The following is a 20,170-nucleotide window of genomic DNA, read 5'->3' as shown; positions in this document are numbered from 1 at the left end:
GCCATAAACTAGAGAGTCTTGACCAATTTGAAAGATCATTTAGTGTCGTTGAAATTACTGAATTTTGGGTTGTTCGATGAAACAAGGGAAACTCAATGGAATTCATAACTATCTCAATTTTTTCCTTTTTTCTTTTTATTGTCATTAGATTAGATAAGAATTTTACTATCTACTATTTCTATTTACTTTGTGATTAAGAAGAGTGGCCATTATAACAATTTATTTGTTTTCTTTTTTTTCATCTCATTCTTGAACTTTCAGTTTGTATAATTGTATCAACACTTCTGGGGCTGATATATTTTATTTTTTTATTTTAATTTTCTTATTATAGATTTATAGTCATTTTCATGAGTGTGTATTATAATCTTTTCGGTCAATCAAATGTTGAACATAATCTACAAAATCATGTTTTTTTTTCATAAAACCATATCATGCTTTTTGAAAAGCACGACTAGTTTTCTAATATCCAAAATTTTTAAATCAAAATCTTAATAGTAATTTATTATTCATCTCTATCTATATATATATATATATATATATATATATAGGGGCATGTTATTTAGAATACAACTTATTTTGAGTCCAAAAGGGTCCATATAACTTACACATGTGTAATTTAACTTACACATGTATAAGTCGAGGTGGCGGTGGTCGCCGTAGCCGGAAAATCATGGTGGTGATCGGAGATGATGGTGGTGGTGCTTACACATGTGTAAGTTGTAAAAAACTTACACATGTGTAAGTTAATTTGTGTACGTCGTGATGGCGGTGGTCGCCGTCGTCGAAAAATCATGGTGGTGGTCGGAGATGATGGTGGTGGTGGTAGGAAGTGGTTGGGATTTGAGGAGATGAAAGAAAATCAATGAATCTTTTTTAGACTCAAAATAAGGTGGACTCAAAATAACTTTTTCTTATATTATATGTGTGTGTGTGTGTAAACATATACACTCGTATTTGATTATTATAGTGAGACGGCTCTCCGGAAAAGAATACCCGATATGTATTCTACTTCCTAAGCCAAACAACACTAGTTACCACTCTTAGCTTGTGCATTCTCTCTCTTAACACGCACACACTCTTTTTATAGAGTTGGGCTGGGAACACGCAAAACCCATGTCTTTGCGTGTTTTACTTAGGCCTAGTATTTAGGTTTGAGTGATCTTCTTAACACGCAATACATGTGTGTTCCCAAGAACCCTCAAACCATTTGAGTGTTCCCACAACATGCACACATGCTTGTTTCCAAAAACACTCAAATAACACTTAGGAATATAAGTTAATATTTATCTATGAAACATAGATCTAATATTAACTTAATTACCCTTTATATGTGATGTTTACATTAATGTTAAGTATCTGCAAAATAATATTAATAAATCAATATATGTTCCCAATATGATCACACCATAATTTTAATTTCCGATATAAGTTACAAGACTTGATAACAAAATAAATATGACATCTAGGATGATTTTGTCATAGAAAGACATGCACCAACAATTATGGGTAAGATTATGAAATTCGCCTTTTCTTAAAAAAAAATAATTTATGGCTAAGATAAAAAAACGAATAAAGTAAGACTTAATGTCGTTTTTCACAAATATTGATTTTGACGGTGTATAAGAGAAGTGAACATATAGACAAATAAGTCTACATGAGATATAGATTATGCTTTCAGTATCTCAAAGAAAAAAGAATAACCTCTAGTTTAATTAGAACCTTTTCAGAAATAACCAATTAATCTAATCTAAATACTTTGGTTTAGTCAATCATTTCTTGATGTATTCGTTGTCCTAGTTGTAAATTTGTAACCTCTGTGCTAATGGTGTTTGGTGGTTGATGTCAATGGTCCCATAGCTTGTTTAAAATATCACAAAGTAAAAATTGGTAGCTCCGATTTTTGTCAGCGGATAATTTTATGCCTTGGTGTAACTTATCAACATGAGTTACGATTTTAATCTCAGATTGTATCTAGATTATTATGTAAATCACTAATAAGTTTATGTCTATAAATATTGCTAGTTATACACCGATTTCTCTAGCGCCTTTGCTTGCTCGCCGTTATCGTAGCCCAAGCTCACCCATTTAATGATTTTTGAGACAACTTTATCACAAAGTATATAATGGGTTCTGTTTGTTTTTTGGGATGATGTTTGTTGTGTGGGTCCCAAAGACAAATTAATCATATACCATTGTGGGTCCCACAGTCACATTAATGGGTGGATTATAGTATACATCTCAACCTCATGGCAGCCATCTATCCTTTGTTATTCTTTGCCAAACTCATAAAGCATAATCTTCTGGATTATGTACTAAATCCTCATAATCTTTAAACTCATTATAAAGTCTTCCACTTTTCTATTTACAAGTCTTCTTGACCTCTTTTCACTGTCCATCAAAAATCTATATGCCTTTTTGCACGTACTAATATATATCTATATATATATATATAGTGATATTTTGATGTGTTGATGTTTTTCAAGTGTCTTTTTCACTAGTTCATCAACAAGATTCAAAGTTTGATCAAGACTGTATGGATTTTGAACATTAAAACAACAAAAGAATCAATCTTTGTTTCTGGGTAACAACCAAGTTTCAGTCTTTTTCATTTATAATCAAGAATATTGGGCTTTTGCGTATAGGAACATGAAAAATCTGATGCTATTCAAGTGTTTGGTCACTAATTTATCAAAAAGGTTGAATCTTTGATTCTGGGTGATAATCAAGTTGCAATTTTTTTTACTTTTCATCAAGGATCAAGGGCTTTTTGGTCATTTGAACTTGAATTTTTATGATTTTCAAGTGTTTTCTCTAGTTTTCATTAGAAAGATTGAATCTTTGATTCTGGGTGTTAATCAAGTTGCAGTCTTTTTGTATTACCATTAAGGTTTTTAGAGCTTTTTATCCATTGGAATATGGAGATTTGATGTTTTTCAAGGTTGTTGCTCATTAGTACATCAAAAAAACTGATATATTTGATTCTGGGTATTGACCATTATGGAAAAACAGATTAGTTTTAGGTTAGGAAAGATGGAAAAACAGCAGAGTTTTCGGGCTTCTGCGATGGAAAAACAAAAGAGTTTTAGGATAGCAATGGGAAGACAGATGAGTTTTAAGAAACCAAAAGAATCACCTGGAAAAAGAGGGGATTCTATGCTTCATTTGGCTTGTAGGGGTGGGAATTTAGGAAAAGTCATTGAAATCTTGCAAAATCTTGGTCTCGATGCACTATCAAAACAAAATCAAGAAGGGGAGACACCTCTTTATGTTGCTGCTGAGTGTGGACATTCTAATATTGTAGCTCAGTTTTTAAAACATCTTGATCTGCAAACTGCTTCAATTGCTGCAAATAATGGCTATGATCCCTTTCATATTGCTGCAAAACAGGGTCATTTTGGTATGGTTTATAGCCCTTATTTCTGTTTGAAATTCACTTGTTAGTTCAAATTTGACTCTTGTATGAAATCCTAAATGTTTGTCTGCAATCGAGAATTTATCCTATTACTTCCAACTTTAAAGACATCGAACTATTCATTGTTGTTATGCATGCATATAGATTTTGGACAGCAAACTAGGGGGAACTGAAGGATTTTGTTTATAGCATACTCGCGTCCTATGTTGTTTGAAGCTGTAGTGATCAAGACAATCAATTGTTCAAGTGTTTGCCAATTCTGATTGTTTAAAAAAATTGACAGATATAAGGACTTAAACATCTTGTATATAATTAGTTAAAAGTGACCTTTTTCTATTGAAATGTGACTATAACTCTATTAAATGACCAAATAGATGATTACTTGGTATGAGTATCCTACTCCTAGATAATCAGAAGCAGAATTTAATTGCTTAGACTTCACAACACCATAACTAGATGATGAGTTCCAAAATGCAAATCCAAACACACCCTAAGATGTTTGAAGTTCATTGGCATCATGCATAGCTGCCCATCTTTCATTAACTATTCTTTATATCCAATCTTGCAGAGGTTTTAAAGGAACTATTGAGCTCTTTCCCGAATCTGGTAATGACTACAGATTCAGCCAATTCAACTGCTTTACATACAGCAGCTTCTCAAGGACATTTTGATGTGGTTAACCTGCTTCTTGATGCTGACTCAAATCTTGCCAAGATAGCTAGAAACAACGGTAAAACCGTGCTTCATACTGCAGCGAGAATGGGTCATTTGGAAGTGGCAAAAGCTGTGTTAAACAGGGATCCGAGTATCAGTTTCAGGATTGATAAGAAAGGCCAAACTGCTTTGCACATGGCAGTTAAGGGTCAAAATATGGACATGGTGATTGAGTTAATCAAACCTGATCCAACTGTTTTGAGTTTGGAAGATAACAAGGGGAATACAGCTCTTCATATTGCAACGAAGAAGAGCCGTACTAAGGTTTTTTCTTCACCCTTTTAGCTTTTTAATGTTTCATCATGTAGATTTAGGTAAAGTATACATAAAGTTGTATGTTATAATGTTTGATATTGAAGTAATTTGGATTTGCCTGCTAATCAGTATTGCAACTTGTAGAAATAATCCCGTTTCAACTGTGCGAGTAAACAGCTTCTGCTTCTGATTATCTTATTATTTACCTTAGTTAACCCTCGTTTGATGTAGTTCGAGAGACTTTTCCTCCATCTCACATGGCCTGTTCTCTTTCTCATAACCTTTCAGTCATTTCATGTACCGTTAATTTCATGTACCGTTAATTTCTCATAACCTCGTTTGATGTAGTTTCTAAAATCATAATTCAAACACTTTGATTATGTCATTTTACAACTTAAAATAGCAAAAGCAGACCCAAACACAATCCGTTTTTTGAAGGTGCTTATATAAATGTAGATCAAAATCTCAGACAATCAATATTAAAATGCACATCAAAACAGCGTTTCTGATATTGTTTTATGGGTAACTGACAGATTGTGAAATGCCTGCTGTCATTTGAGAACATCAACGTCAATGCAGTTAACAAAGCGGGGGAGACGCCTCTTGACATTGCAGAAAACTTGAAAATTACGGAAATGGTCAATATTCTAAGGGAGGCAGGAGCTAGCCACTCTAACGACTTTGGAAAACCACCAAGTGCCGCCAAACAGCTCAAGCAAACAGTGAGTGACATAAAACATGATGTTCACTCCCAAATTAGACAAACTCGTCAAACTGGATTTAGGGTTCGCAAGATTGCAAAGAAGGTGAAAAAGCTCCACATAAACGGGCTTAATAATGCCATCAATTCAGCCACTGTAGTAGCTGTGCTTATAGCCACAGTTGCTTTTGCAGCCATTTTTACTGTACCAGGCCAATATGTTGAGGTGGAAAAAGATGGGTTTTCTCTCGGCCAGGCAAATATAGCAAAGAACGCTGCATTTATTATGTTCTTTCTGTTTGACAGCTTAGCCCTGTTCATTTCCTTGGCGGTTGTGGTGGTTCAGACATCTATTGTGGTGATTGAAGAGAAGGCTAAGAGGAAACTAATGTTTGTGATTAACAAGCTCATGTGGTTGGCATGCCTATTTATATCTATTTCATTTATTTCACTTACTTATGTGGTTGTGGGGGCCCACGAGAGGTGGCTTGCCATTTATGCCTCTGTGGTTGGTGCCACAATTATGCTTACTACAATTGGGTCGATGTGTTATTGTGTTGTAAGGCATAGGATGGAGGAGACTAAGATGAGGAGTATAAGACGGGCCGAGACTAATTCACATTCTTTTTCAATGTCTGTGGCATCAGATCCTGAGATTTATAATGAGAAATACAAGAGAATGTATGCTGTTTAGAATTCTGTGAGGGAAATTTTGGAATTTGGGTAGTAGTCAAGATGTCCATATCTGGACTGAGACCGTCTCAACTGACTCACCTGGGACAAGAAGGTCACGAGGCTAGTTAACAACTATCGTTGTCCTTCCTGTGAGTCTATCGTCTTTTTGAAATAAGTTCTAATCATAGGACAAACGTCTATGTTTTGTATATAATTAATAGTACCATTTCATTGCACTAAAACTTGTGTCCTTGCTATTACTAAGTATCTTCTTATATCATGATTATGTACATTACAGATGCAATGATGAAATTATAGGTGTCAGAATGGCCGGGATGTGTGATGGGTCAAAACAGGTTCGTGTCACAGTGTGCCATTTATTCTATGATCTAAAATGGTTCAGGTGTTGTTTGAGCCCCAAACATTTTCTCTAGACAATTTTCTTGTAACTAATTAGTCTGTAAAATATTGCCACAACTTTCTGTTATTTTCATTCTAATGTAGTTTTTCAAAGATGATTTTGGAGGTTTTATGCACTAAATACACTGGTTGAATTTTGACCCGTTTGTATTATATTTTGCCTGTTTGACCTATTAGAAATAAAGGTGAATGGGTCGAAATGTTATCACTTATCACATCTAGATGAAACTATCAAATCCAGTGCAAGCTGGAATTTTTTTGTTGCGTGATTACACTAAATAAGAGTAATAATCCAGCATAAAGATTACAATTTAAGCTTTCTATTGCACAAAAATTTAACATAATACAAATTAACCTGTTTTTATACTCAAGGATCTTATAATCTGGCACTGCATCAGCATTGTAGTATTTACTATATACATCAATAGAAGCAAAGTAGCAGAGCAGATTCTTGTCTATATTTCATTCTGTACTAGCTAGCTAGCTTAATTCAATGTTCGTGTCTACTTCGATGATGATCATCACCCTTATCAAAGTGCTTAGCGGAAGATCGGTGATGAGAACCTAGATGTTTTTTGGAACCGTGACCTTTTGTTGATGGTTCATGGTGCACTGTGCTCTTCGGAGAGTAACAGTTGCGTACATGACATTGGTGACTTTTTGTTTCAGTTGATCGGCTGCCTCTAATTACTACCGATAAGATAACTACTTTGTCACGAGTGTCTTCTGAATGCCAATATTGTGAGGCTGGGTCATCTTCAGAATATGTGTCATCATGGTGTATTGAGATTTCTGTCGAGTTCCCGGGTTTTATTATGCCCACAGCCGGGGTTACCTATATTACAGTAGCAAGTATGTCACTCTAAACCCCAAGTGATAAGCTAACAGAATAACCCCTATATCAACGTCAACCGTGGTGGAAGTTTATTAGAATCCTACAACTTATGAACTAATAAGGTGCTTAACTTCTCTTGCTTTATCAAATGTGAGATAAGCTGTATGTGGTCTAACTTAAAGCAAGTGCTTATATATGTAGCATGTAACTAGAGATGCATAACGGGCCGGGGCCAAAACCCGTTGTAAGTACCGGTTGGCCTGAACTATGAAAAGCCTGATCTCTCTAGCTGTTAAAGTTGCAATCATCTTAATGTTGTATTAAAAAGCTTAGTTAGGCCAACTCCAAAGCCTTGTCCTGTGAAAAGGGTGGTTGCGGTCCTAGGACCAATTAGGCCGACATGGGCATTCTGCATCTCTAGTTCTAACATTCCAAGTATAAACTGATAGGGGCTCGGTCATCTATAATTTAAAACATGTCAGAAGTTATTGTTAGTAAATTATAAGTTCTATTGATGTGGAATAAGTAGTTTTGGACTCCATCACTTCAAACATTTCTCTGTCGACGTGGGTCAAGTTATATAAAAATCATTACCTCAAGCCACCGAGGAAAGCCAAATGAAGCTTTGTGCCTATACTCTGGTTCTTCACCGTCTTTAATGGCAGACTGACCATCACATAAAATTTGAAAAATCGCATCTTCTTTGTTGCTTCTGTTGGTGATTGTTAAAGACTGTGTATCTTGATTTTGAAGGACTATCTTGTTTGTACTGAGTGAAGTTTCAGGAACACACCGTAGTTCTTCACGTATGGCTCTTATTTTCTCATTGGACATGAATATTTTCCCAAATTCTTGTCTTCTAACTGATCTATCAACATGAGCAATCTGGACTTTAAATTTGCAGCGAACTGGTTTGTGATCACTTTCTATTACATCCATGCAAGCTTCGTACCTGTTAATATCAAAGGAAATCGATTTTAAATGATTAAACAAGAGGTAAATTAAGAGAAGAATCCCCAAAGAGACCTACTGCCAGATCGAAGCAACAACAGGGCATGCCAAACTGCATTCTGATGTTGGTGAAGAACGGTTGTCTCTATATAATATCCTATCACACCATGCTGGAATACGCTTTTTCTCCCCAGAATCGTATCCTGGAAAAGAAAGATCAGTCAGGAAACTTCACAGTCGATTGGGTTGTGTTTTATCTCAAGTGGGTCAAATGGGTCATGGCAAGAAAGTAAGCGAATGTCTGCTTTTCACTTCAGACAACCTCCAAAATCATTATATTTGAAGATATATTATATTATTGTAATAATATCACCCGGCCCATACATAAACTGATCCATTTTAACCAAACCTGTTTAGACCCGCCCATATCGTCACTTCTCACATTTCTTGTTGGTTTATATTAATCTTACCTCCTAAACCTGGTTTCCCTCTCTCAAACTTATAAGTTGGAGGAAATCTGATGAGGCCCTCCCTCATTCCCTGAAAGACTTTCCCGGCTTTCATTTCTGCTCTCAACTGGTCCTTTTCTCTTAGCCAATCAAAACTCCTTTGAGAAACAAAATCCCGTGCTTCATCATAAGTTATTCCAAAAAGTCGGTAATTGAAGTCGCCACAAAAGATAACCATATCCGCTTCTGCCAGATCTGGCTTCCCCTCGTCAGGATTGATAGCCACAGACTGTTCATATGGAAAATAATTTCACAACTCAAACTATCATGATAAAAATTTGATTTATTATAGCTATGTCTTTATGGACTAATTTCATAAAAAGGTAACAAACATAGATTTAGTAACTGTTTCAGTTAGCCATGTCTTTGTTTGACAGAAGAAAAAAAAAAAACTTTCAAATCATTTGTTATAGAGAGACTCATACAGGCTGTCAGATAAAAAATATAACATGGCATGGTAGATGATGTGGTGGTAACCTTGACCGTGCTGATTTTTTTGACGTGCCAGTAACTTCAATGTTCATTCACTCATACATACTCATAGAAAGATACAGTTATGTTGATATGAGTAAATACTTACGGTAGCAGGACGAAGCATTTGGGCGGTAGAAGACACACCAGCTGTAAGAATGAGCACCAACCATGGCAAGGCAAAGGAAGAATAAAGCACCCAAAATAAATATGTGGAGAAGGCAAGAGAGCAACACAAAAACAGGTATCGCAGCATACCAGAAGCGTTATTGATTGATCGCCCAAATGCTATATTTCGGTAAATGTGATCGAAGTCAGCATTCCGACGGTTGACTGCTTCCAAGTGCGCAGCCAGGTGGCAGTTTACAAAGCACATTATTCTGTCATAAACTCTTAATCTCAACCCTACGCCCCCCTGATGAAAATCAAAATGGAACCTGATCACTAGTTGTATCAAGATGAAACATCATTGTGACAACGATGATTACTTCAAGAAAAAGGTATGGATATTGAGGAACCCTTTTAAATCAAGATTTTTACATGGAAAGTAGAGGTGGCAAGATGGATGGGTTGGATTTAAATGGGTCAAAAATTTACATTCCGATATAAGAGTAACCAACATGAGTTGGGTTGATCTCCAAACACTTTCTTGCCCTTTTTTTTTTACTGTAATTAATCCGTTATGATTCCAAAAACAACAATATACATTAATGGTTTAAATAGTGTGGTATGTTGGTTTACGAAAATAGTCTTTTACTGACTTTAAATATTTAAATTCAAGCCATTTGTGTTCAACTACATGTATTGATTTGGCCCATTATAATAAGTAACTTGGTGGAAATTGACCCCTTATAGTGAAAACTAAGCCATTAAAATGAGGGAACATGTGTACCTTATTGCCAAACGTGCGACCCAGGCCACAAGCAACTGCTGCAACATCAAGATCCCCTACGTGTGTTCTAAGACTCTTCCTTACCCTAAAAAACACATTACAATAATATAACATACACAAGAATCGAAAAAGGTGTAAACTTTAGGAAACCCTTTTAAGAAAAATTACAAAATAAAAAGTTAGTCCCAGAGAAATGAAAGCTTGTGAATACAATAAGTTTAAGTTTTACATAAAGCTGAAATCATTATGTATGAATCTGTGTTTGTGGAAGTTATACCAAATGGCTATGAGCAGGCCCGCAAGCTGCCTAGATCCTACACGTTCAAAAGTAGATCCTTCACCCATAGCTTTCCCTATGGCATCTTGCCACCACTGTCCATTAGAACTCCCTTCAACACCTATCTGCACTCGACATAAAACCAATAAGTGAAAACAAATAATATTTGCCCAAAAACAAAATGAGACCATAATGGGTTACCATGAGAAAACTGTAAAAGTCTTACGGTTTCTTTTGCAGCAGACATTGCAAGAAATCCAGCCCCCATTTCCACCTCTTGCAAGCCAACAACTATAATATCGACATCAGAAGCCTGAGATCCAATCCACGAGATTAGTGCTTCTTGGCAGGGCTTTCCTTGTCCAACATTCCATGTCCCAACCATAAGCTTAACTGTTTCGAGTGTGTTATACATGTGTTCCATTTTAGCTAACTCTGGTCTTAAAATGTTATCAAGAGGCCCAGGAGATGAAATGTACCACCCTCGTATACCACCATGGGTAGCTAAACTAAAAACCGCCCCATTCCCAACTACCAGTTTTATAACAGGACCATTATGAGCAATCCAACCCGCAATCAAATTACCCTCAAGATCTATCACCTGGACCATACCACTCACATACCCAATCCATATCCGTGGCCCATAAGTGCAAAAACAAAGAACCGCGCAATGATGGTGATGAAAATCATGCAAACGAGTTCCATTAGCATCCCATTGCACAAGTAAACCATTTGAACATCCGGTCCAAATTGTTCCATCATGAGCAAGCAAAAGTGCTTCGGTTTTTTTAGCATCTTCAGCTGCAAATGCCCCAGTTCCCTTTGTTGCCACTCGGCGAACTGCATCTGCTGCTCCTATTAGAGCGTTGCGTGACCTTTGTAAAAAACTACCTCCTTGTTGTTTTTCTTTCTTGGATTTGGATCCAACTTTTACACTAGATTCTTCTTCTAGTGGTTGATCTCTCTCCGTAGATGCATCAACTCTATTATCAATTTGCCCATCTACATTGTAAACCTTCAAAAGTTCCCTCGTACGAGCATCCCTGCAGTTCCCTAATGATTAGACTAAGTAGGAGTAACTTAGGGTTGCATTTAGACAAGTAGATATATACTAGACAGATAATCCAAGGGAAAATCATACCATAATGAGAAAGAGAGAGACCCAGCTGCCCATATTTTAGATTTCACATTATCCGACAACAGATACTTGACATCTGAAGAAGATATGTGACAGACCCCATTAACAGTTGCTTGGCTTTTAAGGTCAATACACGACCGTTCCACTAGCAAGGCAGCCATGTGACGCTCTTCAGGTGATAACGATAGTGACTTTTCAACTGCTTCCCATGGCCAAATCTTTATCACTCCGTTCTCAGAACCCGTCCATATATCACCTGAAAAAAAACAAGTGGTTTGGAAACTTCAAATAACTAGATTATAGACTTGGAAGGTAAATAAACTGAAATCCATAACTTATAATTAAACCCCTTAAATATTCAAATAACCAGAGTCTGTTACACTATACCAACTAATTACAGTATTTCTGACTTGAAAAACGCAATAATTAGATAATCACTTTCAAAACGCAATCTTAAAACAGCCCTAATTGAACCCCTAAGCAATCAGAATCAATTTTAATCTACCCAAACACTAAAATCTAGTCTTCTGCAACTTTCAGATGCTTTAAAACACAAAAAATGAAGGTGGTCGAAAGGCTGAGTTACCATAAGAAGAAGTCACCATGGAAAGAACTGGGCCACGGAGGTGAGCCTGCCATGAAAGACCTTCTTTAAAAGGAGCATCATCAATGGGCTTCTGATCCATTTTCCATGATCTAACTTTCCCATCTTTATGACCACTCCAAACCAATTTATTCGCGCAATCGATCGTCAAACAAGTGGTTGGTGATGTGTTTGCAGACTCATAGAATGGAGCTGCATCTTCATCACCACGTCGAGCCCGTCCACCAATCCCCAATCCCGGTTCAAACGAATCACAAAAATTCCAAAACCTAACCCCAGATTCCTGACCAGCCCATAATTGGGTCTCTGTACAAGCAATGGTCCGAATGAACCTTCCAACTTGAGTTTCTCTTAACGGGTGGGGTCTCAGCTCAAGGGCAGTAGGACGGCCAGGATGGACGGCTGATCTTGAAGGTGCTTTAAAAAAGCCTGACCCACCCCCGGTTGCTGAAAACTCTGACAAGGGGTGTTCATCTGAAGATGATGAACTATTAATGTTATTGTTGCTATTGATACTATTACTTCCTTGTAAAAAGTAATTTTGGTTGTGATCTGAGGTGGCATAAGGGTAAAAATCATGATCATCTTCGTCGTCTGAAGGATTATGAAAACCATCTACAGCCGCGCTTATACGGGCCTCATCAAGACTATGTTTCCGGTGTTTTGGATGACGTTTGAAGTTTGTACCCGTGTTGGTACGGAGCTGTTGGGAATGTGCTTTCCTGTTACCGGCAGTGGACGGAGGAGGAGCGTTGGCCAGAGCAGACAAGGCATCAGCGTCGACATCATCTAGCCCGTGGCTCATTTTCCAGGTTATGGAAATGAATCAAATCAAAAGAACATTACCTCATCAATAGAACAGCAATCAAAATCTAGGAATTGAAACAGAAAACTAACAGAGGAAATGAGAATGAAAAGGTCAGAGGATAGAAACCAAAGAATGTGGCTACACGTACGGACCAATGTCTCTCAATACCATGCAAAATAGTTAACTTAAATTGATGGTCCTTAACATTCGGTAATACAGAAAAAATAAAATCGTAATTAATTTATCATCAATATGCCAACATGGCATTTATTCAGATATATAGCACGTATTGTTCTTTCCTTATTTTTCTGAATATATCGGTATTTTCAATTTATTCGCCTTAAAAGTACAAGTAATCCATAAATACAAATCAATATTATGTTTCTTTTTTTAGATCTATTGAAGTAGATACTAATGAAATTACACGAGTATGTTTATGGACAAGAATATATATTGTACATAAACTGTATCCCGTACACCTTTCAAGCTGTTCAGTTTGTCTAAAAACAATAACAAATAAATAATAATGACAGTAAAAATAAACAACATTTGCTTTTAGCGATCAACTTGCAAGGGACTGACTTCTCTATATCGATTGCAAAGAAAAATCAGCAAAAATAAGTTGTGCTGCTTTTGATGTGTACACAAAAACGACCAGTGAATCAATCTAGGTAAAATAGGGTTACAATCTTCCTGAGATTCTTTGCTTCTTGGCACGTTTCCATAAGTAATCGACTATCATGAAACGCAAAGCAGATGACTTGCTGCACTTGAGATATGATATCCATATTACAGAGCCTGCAACAAGTAAACAGCCGGAAATATACTATTATCATTTGAAGATATTTAGAGGTGTACAGATGCGCGGGTGAAGTGATTATATGATTTATATCCATTTATTTTGACTTGCAAAATAGCAACAAACAGGTTTTAGTGTTCCGATAGGATAAATCTGGTTCTCGTAACTAGATTTTACTTATTGACCCTTTTTTAACGACTTTTCATCCACATTCTTAACCTTATGTATAATCTTTCAGGAAAAATTATAACCTGTACGTATTACATTGTGTAGTTCAAAGATATCAATATTTCATTTTCACGAAGACTCCATAAAACCAATTTTGTGATAAAATGTATCAAGGGTAAAATGGTAAAGTTGGTATATTATTTTCGGAATATTTAGAAACAAACTAAGATAGAAAGGTGGTGGACACTTTAGGACGAAGGGAGTAAATACTTCTCGATAATTCTCCAGAGAGTAAATAAATATAAGGTTTTTAAATAATGTTACGAACCTGCTGGCTTCAATCAACGGGAGATGATCGTTGTAAGGCTTTTCAATCACATTTTTTACCTGCATATCCAAGACAGAGTAATAACATTTGAATCACATTCTTTATATACTTTAACAATAACCATGCAAATTAATTATAAGAAGTAATTTTGCACATCGTTGGCAGCAATAATACATTCATTATCAGAATCCTGGTATAGAGAGCAACCAAGTTTAGACAAATTTGTACATATCAAATTATACTTATGTTCCCACGCATTTAATGACACCACTCACTAGCATTAACTACCTATAATTGAATTAACTATTAACTTGGATATGGGATAAATGAGCAACAATGAGAAAAAATAAGTCTTACTTTTGATAGTAACTCCTGGCTTTCAGGAGGTTGCTTTTTCAAACTTTGAGGCAGTATCACAGTAAGCAACTCTGGGCGTTCAGCTCTTAGTGCACCTCTTATTACAGCAGCGTTAGTGCCAGAAGCTCCTGATGTAAAAATGTGATTTTTCTGCAACAAAAGATAAAAGCAATTATAAAGTAAATAACCATGTGAAGAACGGCAGAAGAATAAGGAAGTATAATTAGTTTCACATGAATATACCGTTATGACCATAGCATAACTAAGAATTTCAATAAGCTCTTGATGCATGAAGCCCATATTTCGTGTCCCAAAAAAGCCAATATTACGTGGTCCTTGTTGCTGAATTGCTAGCAACTCCTGTGAAGTATATAATATGGTAAGAATAACTAAATTGCACTCAATGATGAGACTATGAGAGCACAAATCTTAATACATAGAGGTGTCAAGATGGTAACATCGGCATGCTGTGCAGCAGTTTTGGGCTTGAAGGTGTCATTTTAGCGTCCGGTCAAAACAGGCCAAGTCATATTAAGCTGACGTAAACACTTTTTTGTTCATTTTATAATTTGGTTTTAGATAATCAATGTATGTGTCGGATATTAAGTTATTAACTTTAAGGAACTCACACCCCGTTAGATGTATTACACATTGAGCCATTTATAAGTAAATTATAACTGCCACAATAACAATAATAAATGATGATTAACAAAAAAGGCTTTGCAATTAACATTGCTATTGAAGGGAAAAACAACAATATGTTGAATGAAGTTGATGATAGGATCTTGATCCTTGCTATAGGGCAATTTGAACATTATTTTTGTTTATTTTAGATACTAATGTGGTCAGAACAGGTGGCGGAGTACATCATCAGAGCACAACTATCAAATAGTGGTGTCTTTAGGTAATAGATAGAAAGTTGCACAATTCTATAACCTGAGCATGAATTACCTTTTCGTCAATCTAATAAGTAAAGTTCATATACAATCACATCTATGTCAAATACGAGATTCTGTTGCAAGATAATTCAAGAAGCTTCATAGAGTGAGTTTGATACCAACTTGCGATGGTTAATAAGTGATCCTTGTTCAAAGCCAGTGAAACACAGTTAACACTTGACAATTCTGACCCATTTACTTAGCCAGGTCGAATTAGGTTGGATTAATTTCTTAAGAGTAAAAAAAAAAAAACAAGAATAACTAAAAATGGAATCCGTCAAATGGGTTGAGAGATGTCCATATGATGAATTCAATGCATAAAACCTCTTCACTAGGAAAACATAGTATTCGAATACTATAATTAGACACATTAGATATTTAATAAAAAAAAATAAAATTTGGAATAATATGACCCAGACATACGCACAAAAATTACTCACCTCACCAATTACCCAGCCTGCCCTACTAGCCCCACTTGGCACATCTACAAGAGATAACGTAAAAGATGAAAAGACAAACCTGTAGGTAATCAACATCCGGAGAAGGTTTGTATTCCGAGACAAGTACTGCGCCTGAGCTTTCCGAAAGGGTTTGAGCTTGGGTTGGAACTTGAGTTGTAAATTCATCATCAGAACCTAACATATTGACTTCATTTCCATCTTCAATCTTTAAGCTAACAGTGCCTTGATGTCTTTTACCACAAAGCCACTATAAAAATAGAGGGCCCTGGTAGTAAATTATCAGTGAAACCAACTGAGCATTCAAATAAAAATTAATTTTAAGTTCAATTTGACAATTACCTAGTAGGACTATAGATGTTCTTGGATTTGCATTTAAAACAGTATATCCCATTATTTAGCGGTTATATGATCATGTTTTGGACAAAATCTTAATACCAGGTAGTCAGGTCAAAGCTGATTCTCTAAGACTTAAAGTAAAGTAAAATTGTTTCAAGTCGACAAACCGTCTCTACTTCCTTTCAAACTGGTATTTACTTATCATATTAATAATCAGCTACTCAAAAAATCAAGATTTTCCAAAAATTCGAGCAATGGATTATTTGATACAGTAAAAACACATCCAAACACTATTCCTAAGCCCTCTTATTACGACCGATTATCAACTTTGGAAAAAAATCATTATGACATACCAATTTGCAATACACACATCCATACACCTTTAACAAAACAGTGGTATTGATGATTCAAACCAGGCTCTCAGGGATATCTGCAAAGTCTCAATATTTGATCACCAGTGCAACTTCCATTTAAAGAATGCGTGCGGGATACAAAAAGGTGCAAATGCATTTAAGATCTACTTGTGTTTATAGATGGAGGCATGGAGCATGATGGATTTTTGAAGACCAGTCAAGTGCAATACATGTTTTTAAAAAGCACTGCTCTATGATATAAAGTTATAAACTAACGAACTATAATCTACTAGACATGCATAGTAGGATTCACTTCAATAATTACTATTAAATCCCATCTTAAAATGCATTTGATCGTTCCTTTTTAATGTTCACCGTGTGACTATGAAATACAACGCAGACTGATAGAAGACTATATGGGGAACCTACTCACCTCAAATCACATCAGCCATTAGTCTGTTACCTCAACATGAGACTCTAAATCAAAGACTACATCTTTAACCTTCACCTACGGGAACAAGCCATTTTTTTAACTACTGCAAACAGATATCTCAGAGGACCAAACAATCTTCAGTAACATTCTTCTATATTTTTCCATAAATCGATGGCATAGTACGTCTAAAAGAACTCAAACATTTAATAATTAACACTTCTTGTCACTTGGTAAATTCTATATGGTTATTCTTCAGAATAATAAACACTCGAACTATCATCTTAACCAATACTTGAAGGCATATAAATTCCCAACTCCAAGTACTCGACTTGTGAAATTTAGACAGCACACGGTTCAAATAACCACATGGCGAGCATTTCTGGTACAGAAAAAAAAAACAACGTAATAGACAAACTACCATTTATAAAAAGAGGCAACTCATCATGTTCATGACCGATACGGCAAGTCGGCAATACTTACGTGATAAGTATCCCCTACCGCTAACTCAATTGAACAAATCTCCAAACCATATTCTTGATTTACGTAATACCGGCCAATTCACACGAAAGGTAAACGAAACCACTAAAGGAATTCATGTCTGAACTGTTCAGCTATTCACATGTAAGCAAATCAAAGAAGTAGCATTTGAAAGTATTTCTGAATTAACATTTTTGGATTTATCTATTTATATATTCATTTATTTATGTTTGTTTATTTTCAGTTATTTTCACATACTACTTATGAACATATGAAATTTAATTAATAATTATACATTAACTTACATCTATATATATACACACACATATAGATATAGATATAGATAGATATAATTGAGATAGAAAAAGTGAATACCGGCTTCCTATTGGATGAAATTGGTGAGGTAGAAACCCTAAAACTCAAAGAAGAATAAGAAGAAGAAGAAGAAGAAGTTGAAGTAGTAGCAGTACTAGTAGTAGTAGGTGTTAAAAGAGGCAATAGTAACAGCCTCGTTGATGTCATTTTCCGTTTCACCGCCGATTTGCTTCTCCGGCAACCACTCCAGACTATCAATCACCTCCGATGTTTCCGGTGATATTCAATTGAGTTTTTGGATTGTATGTATATATATATATGTATATATTATCTGTTTGTGTGTGAGTGTGTTATTGATGCTGTGTGTGTATGTGAGTGTGAAAAGAGAGATAGAGAGAAAAGGGGAATTTTTTTTAGATGATGAAAATTAAAAAGGGTTTTTTTGTACACTTTTTATTCTATAAAAAATCTAATGAGTTGGTCATTTGTAACTAAGGGACGGGAATACGAGACTATTAGGTATTTAAGTTGGCTGAAAAATTCTTTACATATTTTTTTTTAAACCATACAAATCATAGAGGTCAAACATTTATTTAAAATATTAAAATATACTATCATGGAGGCCAAACATTTATTTAAAATATTAGAATATTAGTATGTAATAGGTTATATAACAGACTCATATTCACTTTTTTCTTTATATTATTATTGTTATTATTATTTAATTGTTATTATTAATATTGAATAGAATAAATAGTTTTGAATAGGATTTTTATGGAAAGTTGGTCTAAAGTGTGAATTATTTTATTATAGTCACACCTAGATTTATGATTTCTTCAATAATGAAAATGATGAAAAAATCTTTTTGGTAAAAAGGGAGAATAACAGTCAACCTTTGTTTCTTTCTTAATTAATTATCTAAAGGTACTTTATTCATACCATATAATAATTTGATTATTTGAACTTTGAAGATAGTAAAAAGATACACAGATATTAAGGATTCAGAAAATTTGCTTATCGATAATTTGACTATTCATACTTAAATTCTACTCCAAACTAGTATTAACAGCATATATGTTTATAGTTTTTTATAGATAAAATATGAATTTATAGAATTATGCTTGTTTTGTTTTTTTATAAAATAGAAGAGGTTAAAGTTATGGATCCAAATTATGGATTAAGATTTGTATAAACATATAGAAAGAAATAGCATGATGGAGAAAACAATAACTAAAAATATCCTAACCATACAACTCTCAATCAAGCTTTTCATAAGTTCCAATTTTCATATAATTCTGACAAATTTAGAAAATTCCCTAAATAACATTAGACTTCAAGCGATTACTTCAAAAGATGGAATGATGTACGCGATACTTAAAAGGTTCGTACATAAAACAAAAATACTAAGCATTGAATATTAAATACGCAATGTTTAAAAAAAATCTTGTAATTGGGTCCTAATTACATAATAATGTTCAAGATAATTTATATAGTTCATAACCAGTTGCCAGCTTAATCTTTTTGGTTGCCTTAAGCGGTATAAAAATTATAGGCCTTTTGTAAAAGAATTTTACGAAACCCTTTTGTTTTATCCGAACATGAAATCAACAAAAATTATATTAAAAAAATCATAAATAATGAAATTAAAAGAATAAAATAACTTTTTAACAACACTATATATTTATATGAATATATATATATATATATATTAAAGTTATATTATCAAAATTTTTAACATCACTAAAAAAGGTACGAGTATAAGCATCAAAATTGTAAATTTCCACTGCATATTACGTAAACTATATATAATGGGGTCTAAATTGATAAAATTGAAACTAGAAGTGACTAAACTAAATTTAAATATAATAATAGGACATTAAATAATGTAATCAAGTATAATTGTACAAAGGAAAATGATTTATCCTTCTAAAAAATTAACTTAAAAATTCTCCTAATAGTTTTAGATGGTGATATGTGGATACCACTAATTCTCCTTCTTAATTTCACCCTTTGATTTTTCACATGTAACAATCCTATTAATTAAGAGGATTTTTAGGCTATTAACTTAAAAGGATTGATTATTACCCTTATACAAATAGTCAACTATACTGTTTTGGTTAATCTTCAACCTCTCCTGCATTCCTCCATTAAAACTAGATTTAGGCTTTTCATTTTTCTTCTATTTTAACTTTAATAATCAACTTATCAATAAAATACCCAGTTTATCTATTGAAAACATAATATACTAGCATCAAATTTCCAAATAAAAGTTGAGGCCTTTATAATGTGGGGACCTTAAACGACCGCCTACCCTAGATATACTGTAGAGCCGGCTTCGTTCATAACATAAACCAAAGATTAATGTTTGAGATTCGAAAACTATGTTTTTGTAAATTGAGGTATCCATTATAATTAAACTTATTATAAAAGCAGTCTTTTGATATTTTAGATAGAAATAAGACTGCGCATTTATATAGGAATTGGATACGATTGTTCTTGTTGTTATGAAGTATGCCTAGTTGGGCTTTGTATTATCATCTCAAA

At 34.6% G+C, this 20,170-nt stretch overlaps 3 protein-coding genes across 6 annotated transcripts; 1 reads left to right on the top strand and 2 right to left on the bottom strand.

Annotated features, from left to right (window-relative positions):
- The first annotated feature begins 2,445 nt into the window (after positions 1-2,445).
- On the top strand, positions 2,446-6,329 carry LOC122581688 (ankyrin repeat-containing protein At5g02620-like). 3 transcript variants are annotated; one of them, XM_043753940.1, is made up of 4 exons: positions 2,446-3,397; positions 3,981-4,390; positions 4,915-5,495; positions 5,646-5,998. In XM_043753940.1, the coding sequence occupies exons 1-4, from the start codon at positions 2,998-3,000 to the stop codon at positions 5,773-5,775; spliced, it is 1,521 nt and encodes a 506-aa protein (XP_043609875.1). In that variant the 5' UTR covers positions 2,446-2,997; the 3' UTR covers positions 5,776-5,998. The 3 variants fall into 3 exon arrangements, 2 of the variants coding, with proteins under 2 accessions (XP_043609875.1, XP_043609874.1); XR_006321029.1 differs by adding an exon at positions 6,055-6,329 and having other exon boundaries at positions 2,478-3,397; positions 4,915-5,905; XM_043753939.1 differs by having other exon boundaries at positions 2,478-3,397; positions 4,915-5,998.
- Positions 6,330-6,545: 216 nt separating this feature from the next.
- LOC122582460 (type I inositol polyphosphate 5-phosphatase 13-like) lies at positions 6,546-12,786 on the bottom strand. Its single transcript, XM_043754851.1, has 10 exons — positions 11,836-12,786; positions 11,253-11,505; positions 10,338-11,154; positions 10,112-10,236; positions 9,835-9,919; positions 9,052-9,357; positions 8,433-8,700; positions 8,042-8,165; positions 7,606-7,963; positions 6,546-7,011 (listed from the first exon to the last, which is right to left on the bottom strand). The coding sequence occupies exons 1-10, from the start codon at positions 12,656-12,658 to the stop codon at positions 6,667-6,669; spliced, it is 3,504 nt and encodes a 1,167-aa protein (XP_043610786.1). The 5' UTR covers positions 12,659-12,786; the 3' UTR covers positions 6,546-6,666.
- A 308-nt stretch (positions 12,787-13,094) lies between these two features.
- On the bottom strand, positions 13,095-18,020 carry LOC122581693. Of its 2 annotated transcripts, none has more exons than XM_043753945.1 (6): positions 17,687-18,020; positions 15,771-15,959; positions 14,557-14,673; positions 14,314-14,463; positions 13,957-14,015; positions 13,095-13,459 (listed from the first exon to the last, which is right to left on the bottom strand). In XM_043753945.1, exons 1-6 carry the CDS (start codon positions 17,831-17,833, stop codon positions 13,324-13,326), a joined length of 798 nt encoding a protein of 265 aa, XP_043609880.1. In that variant the 5' UTR covers positions 17,834-18,020; the 3' UTR covers positions 13,095-13,323. The 2 variants fall into 2 exon arrangements, with proteins under 2 accessions (XP_043609880.1, XP_043609881.1); XM_043753946.1 differs by having other exon boundaries at positions 15,771-15,977; positions 17,687-17,761.
- Positions 18,021-20,170: the final 2,150 nt, after the last annotated feature.

The sequence above is a fragment of the Erigeron canadensis genome, chromosome 9, assembly GCF_010389155.1.
Source record: "Erigeron canadensis isolate Cc75 chromosome 9, C_canadensis_v1, whole genome shotgun sequence".
Taxonomy (NCBI): Eukaryota; Viridiplantae; Streptophyta; class Magnoliopsida; order Asterales; family Asteraceae; genus Erigeron; species Erigeron canadensis.
This window is presented reverse-complemented; position numbering and strand designations above follow the sequence as displayed.